This window comes from Rhineura floridana, chromosome 3, assembly GCF_030035675.1.
Source record: "Rhineura floridana isolate rRhiFlo1 chromosome 3, rRhiFlo1.hap2, whole genome shotgun sequence".
NCBI classification, from domain to species: Eukaryota; Metazoa; Chordata; class Lepidosauria; order Squamata; family Rhineuridae; genus Rhineura; species Rhineura floridana.
In genome coordinates, this window is record NC_084482.1 from 208,607,465 (window position 1) to 208,616,736 (window position 9,272).

At 43.5% G+C, this 9,272-nt stretch overlaps 1 protein-coding gene across 1 annotated transcript in view; it reads left to right on the forward strand.

Annotated features, from left to right (window-relative positions):
* LOC133378913 (zinc finger protein 420-like) overlaps positions 1-8,908 on the forward strand; it is a 42,807-nt gene extending 33,899 nt beyond the window's left edge. Inside the window, exons 9-10 of the mRNA XM_061613527.1 lie at positions 6,730-7,684; positions 8,881-8,908. Of these exons, the coding sequence (XP_061469511.1) occupies positions 6,730-7,684; positions 8,881-8,908 (983 nt within the window). The remainder of the gene's footprint in view (positions 1-6,729; positions 7,685-8,880) is intronic.
* The last annotated feature ends 364 nt before the right edge of the window (positions 8,909-9,272 follow it).

The following is a 9,272-nucleotide window of genomic DNA, read 5'->3' on the forward strand; positions in this document are numbered from 1 at the left end:
ATCACTTGTGGCCGAGTAAGATTGTCTTCCGAGATAAGTGCCACACTCACACTGTATATTTATTTCACTATTATTCTACTTTAAACAGTCATGTTTCCCCCCAAAGAACCCTGGGAAGCGTAGTTTGTGAAGAGCGCTGAGAGTTGCTAGAAGATCCCTTTTCTCACAGAGCTACAGTTCCCCGAGTGGTTTAACAGTCAGTCCTTTTCCCCAGAGAACTCTGGGAATTGTAGCTCTGCAAAGGGAATATGACTTTCCTAACAAATCCCAGCACCCTTTACAAACTACACTTCCCAGGATTCTTTGGGGAAAACAATGACTGTTTAAAGTGGAATAATAGTGGAATAAATGTACAGTATGAATGTGGCCAAGGTCTTTAACGGTAGGTCCGTAAGTGTCTGTAGAGGCCGATTCTGGATCCACACAGCCTCCTGCAGTGAGGACACAGGTTTCCAGATGGAAGATGATCGCGATGAGGATTTGTTTGACGTGCCATCCGCTTAGCTCGTTTGTCCCGTTCACCCTGTACTCATGCTTCTTCAAAGTCCACAACACCTTTAATAATAGCCCTCCATTTGGGACGTTCATGGGCCAAGACTTCCTAGTCTGGGAATACTTCTTACCAGGAAAAGCCTATGAACATAGTATCCAAAATGCATGCTCTTGGAGATCACTGATTCATAGGGTCGCCATAAGTGGTCATTGACTTGAAGGCACATAACAAAAACAACAACAGGAACAGAGGAAGCTGCCTTATGTCAAATCAGACCATCGGTCAATCTAACTTAGCACTGTCTGCAATGACTGGCAGCGGCTGTCCAGGGTTTCAGACAGGGAGCCTCTCCCAGCCTTATCCAGAGATGACTGACCCTGGGACCTTCTGCATGCAAAGTGGATGTTCTGCCACCAGGGCATTTTGCAAGTAATCGCTGTGTGTCCAAATGGATGCCCAGTCCTAGCTTTTGGACACTCAGCGGATACGAATGGATGCATAAAATTCAATTGACGAAACAAGAATACACATGCAGGTTGGAAACTGTTGGCAAGAAAAAAAGTTCCTATGAGTATTTTTCCATGGCAGAGTTACAAGGCCAAGTAGCTCACAAGGCTGGAGTGGTTGTGCACTCCTCAAGGACACGTTGCCAGGACAACCAGCTGTCTTATCAGTATATAGCTGGAAACTGAAAACTGGCAGAGTGGGGGGGGTCAAGGAGTTTGGTTGAGAGAGAGAGCTTGTAATGTATTCTATACCTCTATTGTCAGTAAAGTGACTCTTAAAAAAAACTTATTACTGGTCTGGCTCATTGCTTCAACTGGGATCTAGCCTGTCACTATTCTGTTCTGCATCCTGGGCATCTGCTTGTGCCCGATCCAACATCCAACAGAAACACTGACGAGAGAGATGGCATTTTAGGGGAAATGAAGCTGTAGAATGTAGGGGCATATTACCCAGTGGTTCTTAGGGTTCTTACAAACCATTGTCCTGTCTGGAAAATGTCTTAACAAAATCCCCCTGTACATCGGGATGTCTGCCACAGCAGGGTGTGAAGCATAAGCAGCAGTTTTTTAAAAAATTAATTTGATTTTTAATGCATGTATTTACTGGTGGGAGGGCAGGCTAGAAAGGATCTGAACAGGGCGGTTCACGACAGATGCTATTGGAGGTCGTGGATTCATAGGGTCGCCATAAGTCATAATCGACTTGAAGGCACATAACAACAAATGTACATGCATTTGCAAGGCTGTATTCCCTCTTTTTAAAAAAAAGTTTGAATCACTTTTGCCTCAATCCAAATGTCAGGGCTTGTCCGTGGTAGAGAGGCTTCCACGTACAAGCTATTTGAATGAAAAAATGGACTGCGCTATGTCCCGTATGTTGCTTTTACACTGATTTTTCTGCTAGATTTTATATTCTTGCATTGGCTGCTTTTAGCTGATTGTGTGCCTCTTGAATTGATGTTTGTTTGTGAACCGGCCTGCAGGCATGGTTCATTCTTCACAAAAGAATGAAAAGAGGAGATAGAAGGGGGGCGGGGAAGCAGGAGACAGGGAAAGGACCCTCAACAGAGCAGTTGCTGTGGATTCCAGAGCTTGCGGGTTCCTTAGATGCCAAAGGCCTGACCACTACTGGCAACAGGGTGCTGTCCGAAGATAGCTTGGTGAGAGCCATCTCACCAAGGCACCACTTAACTGTGAGAGGAATAAAGCCTCCATGTGTAGGGGCAGGATACCAAACTTCAGATGCAGCAGAGCAATATTCCTTACATTCAATGTCATGCAATGTAAACGTTCTTTACATTAGTTGATGTAAAAGGTGCCTAAATGAAAGGAAAATTATGAGTAGTATTCATTTTATTTATTTATTTATTTATTGCATTTATATACCGCCCCATAGCCGAAGCTCTCTGGGCAGTGTACAACAATTAAAAACATTAAAAACAAATATACAAATGTTTAAAAACACATTTTTAAAAAGCCATTTAAAAGCACATGCTAAAATGCCTGGGAAAAGAGGGAAGTTTTGACCTGGCACCGAAAAGAAAACAGTGTTGGTGCCAGGCGCACCTCGTCAGACAGATCATTCCATAATTTGGGGGCCACCACTGAGAAGGCCGTCTCCCTTGTTGCCATCCTTATTACCCACCTTTCACCCTGAGGTCCCAGGGCAGGTGGCACCAATTTAAAATACTTCCTTAAAAACAATTTAAAAACTTACAAAAAAGCAGCAGCAGCAGCTCTGTTTTTGTCAGAAATGGTTCATGTGCCTTCAGCAGATCAATACACTGTTTAGGTTGGATAAATAATCATCTCATATTTCTGGGATAGAGTGACAACCTTCATTTTCAACCTGTAATTTAATTTAAGGTAATTTAATGTAAGTGAGGCTTAGTTCAGGAAAACAAGGTAGCAGTAAGGGAAAAGATTGTTGTTGTCATCTGCAGGCAATGTGCTGGCAAAGCAGATCCTTCACCCCATCCCACCCCATGAGACTGCCCACCTATCAGTCACCTGATAAGAACATAAGAAGAGCCTGCTGGATCAGGCCAGTGGCCCATCTAGTCCAGCATCCTGTTCTCACAGTGGCCAACCAGGTGCCTGGGGGAAGCCCGCAAGCAGGACCCGAGTGCAAGGACACTCTCCCCTCCTGAGGCTTCCGGCAACTGGTTTTCAGAAGCATGCTGCCTCTGACTAGGGTGGCAGAGCACAGCCATCACAGCTAGTAGCCATGATTGTTGGGAGTAAAGCCCCAATGCATGTTACAAGTGACCTGAACTGGGGGGGGGGCCACGATGGAAAGGCAATCAATTCTTCCCTCTGCCGATTCCTCCTCTGAAGGGTTTTGTTGTTTTTGCAGGCTTTGCTCCTCCCCTCTCTCCCTTCTCTGTCTTTGCTCTCAGTTAGTTAGTAATGGTTCCCTGAGTGAAGCCACATGGCTGCTTCAGCATGTATGACTTTACCTCTTTGTAGCAATAAGCCTTGAATTCCTTTATTCTTTCAACTACCAGTCTTGACAGACCAGTTATTTCTGCACTTTGCTGCAATATATGTCTACCAAAAACTCTTAACAATCATGACATCAGATGACCAGAAACCTGTCAAAGTTGGCCTGAGCAGTGGGGGACCTAAAGATTTGCCCCCCACCTTGGACTAAAAAGGTTCCCCCACCCTTGCCCTAAACAACCTAGGCCCCAAATATCTGAAAGGCCATCTCCTTCCCTACAGACCCTCTCAGGTGTTTAAGATCAGTAGAAGGGTCCTCCTGGTAGTTCCTCCTTCTTTGGAAACTCGGGGGTGAGTGACCCAGGTGAGGGCATTCTTTGCAACAGCCATGAAGCTATGGAATTCCTTCCCCACAGAGCTGCATCTGGCACCTTCATTGTCTAGCTTTCGTCATATGGTATGCTGAAGATGCACCATTTTACCCTGGCCTTTGGTACCCAAGATACATATTTTAGGATTCACCCTGTTACTTGCAATAGTAATTTGTTTTACCATGATTATTGCAACCTGCCCTGAGACCGTATGAAGGGTAGGTAAAACATCCAATAAACAAATAAATAATGGAGAGGGGCTTATAATACCAGTTTATGAAGGGTTAAGTCTTGGAAATTAACCCAAAGGGATGTGCAAGTGGTTCCCTTCCAGGTATCAACCAGACGCAAATTTGCTTCAGCCTCCCTCTCCTTAACTAGCCTTTTGGATTTTGCTAGCAGATGATCTGTATGTTATAGCGCTAGCTGGTACCCATTGAGACTGGTGGGGCAGAAGGCAGGGAGCCCAACAGTAGGTGGAGCCCAGCAATGACAGGCAGAGCTAACTGATAATAGTTTTGTCCTCCTCTTCCTCCCTGCTGAGTCACTCAAGGGCTAAGACTAAGACTAAGGAGGAGGAAGCTAACAGGCAGCTGACAGACCCCCTGGACTGGTTGTAAGAAAGAAGGCAGGCAGGTGGGGGCTGGCTGAGGGCAGACTGAGGTTGATAGGGCAACACCACATTTGCCCTTACAGACCAGCCTCCACTGATATATTATGTGTAAAACGGAATTGTTGTGTTTCAGGATCTGGTGACCTTTGAGAAGATGGCTGTGCATTTCAAAGAAGAGGAAGAGGAGGAGGAGTGGGCACAGCTGGATCCTGACCAGGGACTCCAGCATGGAGAGGTCAAGAAGAAAAATGGTGGGACCCTGGCAACTCTCAGTAAGGCTCCCTGTTTCCCTAGTGGATGAAAATATCTGTTTACAGGTGCAGTAAAAAACCCCTGTTGCGCAGTTCTTGTATTTTAGCACCTCAAATCCCATTATAAGGACGTAAGAAAGAGTCTGTTGGCTCAGGCCAATGGCTCATCTAGTCCAGCATCCTGTTCTCACAGTTGCCCTCCAGATGCCTGTTGTGAAGTCCGCAAGCGGGACCTGAGTGCAAGACCATTCTCCGCTCCTGCCATTCCCAGCAATTGGTATTTAGAAGCATACTACCTCCAACCATGGAGGTAGAGCATAGCCATCATGGCTGGTAGCCATTGATAGCCTTATCCTCCATTTGTCTAATCCTCTTTTAAAGCCATCCAAGTTGGTGGCCATCACTGCCTCATGGGGGAGCAAATTCCATTGTTTAACTGTGCACTGTGTGAAGAAGTTTGTTTGTCCCGACTCATCCAACATTCAGCTTCGTTGGATCTCTAGTGTGAGAGGGAGAAACACTTTTTTCTATCCACTTTCTCCGTGCTATGCACATCTACCATGTCACCTCGTACTTGCCTTTTCTCTAAAGAGCTCCAAATTCTGGTTGCCCTGTTCTGAACCTTTTCCAACTCTACAGTATCTTTTTTGAGATAAGGTGACTGTACATAGACTGGACATAATGGTACATAGTATTCCAAATGTGTACAGCTCTGTTCTAGTAGGGTTTTTTCATTCTAGTAGGATTTAACTATTTTCATTGATTACAAGCATTCATATCCCACCTTTCCATTTAGCAAAATCCCACAAAACATGTAGCAGTGCTTAGGCATCAGTACAAAATGTTAAGACCACAACTTCATCAAAACAGCCACTTTCCACAAGCAGCCACAGGTCATCAAAACATCAGCTGCAAGAAATATAAATAAGAACAAATACAGACTGGGGTAATAAAATCTCAGGATCCTCACAAAATAGCCCTGCTGTAGTCTAAAAGACACCAGAGAGATGGAGAAGGGACACATATGCCCCTTGGGATGGAGTTGTTCAGCATTGTGGTGCCACTGCTTAGAACACCTTGCCCTATATACCTCAGACAGAATTGGTGTTCACAGCTGAGCACACAAGGTGGGTTTTGAATATGTGGGCAGGCTCATATGGGACAAGATGGTCCTTTATGTATGGGATACACTGATTGTTTAGGGCTTGAAAGATCAACCTCAGCACTTTCAGCTGACCCCAGAAAGGAATTAAGAACTAGTGCAGCGATTAGGCAGACCCAGAGCCAGAGCCTTATCCCAATCCAAGTTTGTGACTAATGTGACATTCAAACTGGAATGGATGTGGGTATTTTTATCTTAAAAAATAACCTTTACTTAACCCTTGCTTGAGTATTAACCCTTGTTTGAGATTCTTCAATGAGACTGAGACTCCCATTTCTAAATCAGGCTCTTATCCCTTTCTTGTCTTCATTAACACAGGTGACAAATGGGCAACTGAGGAAAAGGAAGAACCATGGGGGGTATCACTGGGAAGCCACAAATGTAGAAAGAGGAAACAACAGACAAGGAAAACTAAAGCAAATCAGAAGAGAGTGAATAAATCCTCTGTTTCTCCGGCAAGTGACAACCATGAAATCATAGCCAGAGATAAAAGAAAGAAAAGAAGTCAATGCCTTGTGTGTCAGGAAAGTTTCAATTCTAGATTGAAACTTAAAGCACATTGCAAAATCCACAAAGGAGAGGACCCATATAAATGCTTGGAATGTGGAAAGAGCTTTAGTTGGATCACAAACCTCAGCAGGCATCAAAGAACTCATATACAGGGGAAAACACATACATGCTTGGAGTGTGGAAAGAGCTTCAGTTCAAGCTCTGACCTCCATAGACATCAAAGAATCCACACTGGGGAGAAACCTTATAAATGCCTGGAATGTGGAAAGAGCTTTAATCTGAGCACAACCCTCATTATGCATCAAAGTATCCACACAGGGGAGAAACCATATAGATGCCTGCAGTGTGGAAAAAGCTTCAGTCAGAAGATATATGTCACTCGTCATCAAAGAACTCACACTGGGGAGAAACCGTTTAAATGCTTGGAGTGTGGAAAGGGCTTCAGTGTGAGGACAAGCCTCACTTCTCATCAAAGAATTCACACTGGGGAGAAACCATATAAATGTGCAGAGTGTGGAAAGAGCTTCAGACACAACTCCAGCCTCACTACTCATCAAACAACTCACATGACAGAGAAACCATATAAATGCTTAGAGTGTGGAAAGAGCTTCAGTAGAAACACAAGCCTTACTTCTCATCAAAGAACTCACATGGAGGAGAAACCGTATGAATGTGCAGAGTGTGGGCAGAGCTTCACTCACAACTCAAGCCTGATTACACATCAAAGAACTCACACAGGAGAGAAACCATATCCATGCTTGGAATGTGGTAAAAGCTTCAGTCGGAGCACTGACCTGACCACCCATCAAAGAATCCACACAGGGGAGAAGCCATATAAATGCTTGGAGTGCGGAAAGAGCTTCCGTTTGAGTACAAGCCTAAGTAATCATCACCGAATTCACACAGGGGAGAAACCATATGACTGCTTCCAGTGTGGAAAGAGCTTCAATAATCGCTATACCTTATGTCTACATCAAAGAACTCACTCAGAGGAGAAGCCATATAAATGCTTGGAGTGTGGAAAGAGCTTCTGTTCGAGCACTGAACTCATGTATCATCAAGCAATCCACTCAGAGGAGGAACCATATAAATGCTTGGAATGTGGAAAGAGCTTCAATTTGGTTAAAGACCTAACTTCTCATCAAAAAATTCACACAGGGGAGAAGTCATTTAAGTGCTTGGAATGTGGAAAGAACTTCAATCAGAAAATTCATCTCACTTCTCATCAAAGAATTCACACAGGAGAGAAACCATATAAATGCTTGGAGTGTGGAAAGAATTTCAGTAGAAGCACACACCTCAGGGGTCATCAAAGAATACACACAGGGGAGAAACCGTATAAATGCTTTGAGTGTGGAAAGAGCTTCAGTTCGAGCTCAGACCTCAATAAGCATCAAAGAACACACACAGGGGAGAAACCATATAAATGCTTAGAGTGTGGAAGGAGGTTTAACAGCAGCTCAAATCTTAGCAAGCATCAAAGGATTCATGAAGGGGAGGAACCATAGAAACATTTGTAATGTGGAAAGAACTTGCATCTGAGTGCCAGTCTCACTTCTCATCAGAGATTTCATACACAGGAGAAACTATGTATCATGTGTTGTCTTTCCATTTGCCAACCAGTCATAAAAGTATGTAAATATTCAAACTGAGATGGAACATCACCAAACATTTTTATGTTCAGTCATATTATATGGCAGAATGTGATGAGTGACACTGGTCAGGTTCACATGCCACATCAGTGGAGGAAATATTAAATAATTCCTATTTGCATAAGAAGATTGGCCTTGCCTATATTAAACCATACTTAAACCATAGTTTAACCATAGTAAAATAATAGTTTAATGCAAACAAACAGCATGCTGACAGTGGCACACACTGGTAATAATTCTTTTTTGGGTCCTCATGCCCTGCTACTGATGCTGCATTGCCAGGAGCCTGGTTTGACGTGGTGTCTGAACTTGATTATTGCTTGTGCTTAGTTTTGAGAGTAAGAAACCAAGGGTAAGGGTGGAGGGAAGAGAGCTACCCGCTGTTGCTGCTAGACTCTCCTTCATGTTCTTGAACAGACAGATGGGCTTGTGTTCAAGGTGCAGAGCTGGCCAGGCAGGAATCTCCCCCCAATTTTTTTTTAAAAGCTTTTTTAAGTTTGTATATTTGTTTTTAATGTTTTTAATTGTTGTAAATTGCCCAGAGAGCTTCGGCTATGGGGCGGTATACAGATGTAATAAATAATAATAAATAATAATAAAGCCTTGGTCTGCTTGTGATAAGCTGGACTCTGGCTTGCTTCCCAGTAGTGTGGCAGATCTTTCATATTTCCTATGGAATTATTTCTCCTTTCTCCCAAGATTCTCCATTATGTGAAAAGACTGATTCCTAGCCCACTGATTGCAGCACTTGGTTTCAGATAGCAGGAGTGGGAGGTACAGAATTCTTCCCTTTACCCATAACTTTCCTCCAACTCCTCTTCCTTTCCCCATGTGGAATACTCACTGCTGCATTCACTTCTGGTGATGTTGGCTCATTCAGATCTTTTGAGGATTACAAAAAGCAATGAACCAATAAATAAAATATTGATGCGAGTAAGCCAAATGCTGCTAGCAGGAAGAGTTAAATTTTATTTCACTTCAAGCTCCCTACATTAGGTCACTGGAGTAGTGGAAGAGGAGGTGTGGGAATCATTAGTTGAACACTGTGTTGAACGGTAGTGAATAAATTAATTGAACACACACGGGTTCCTGGTGAGGTAGAAAGCAGAAGTAGAGAGGAACATGGCAGCCTCTGTGTTAACAAATAAATTAATTTTGGATGACATACTAAGCAAAAGAGTTAACTGAAACCACATCAAGTAGTATTGCCTAGTGGTTGGAGGGAATGTATTAAAGTCAGCCTTTATGTTTTCAGCAATGTAGAGTAGTCAG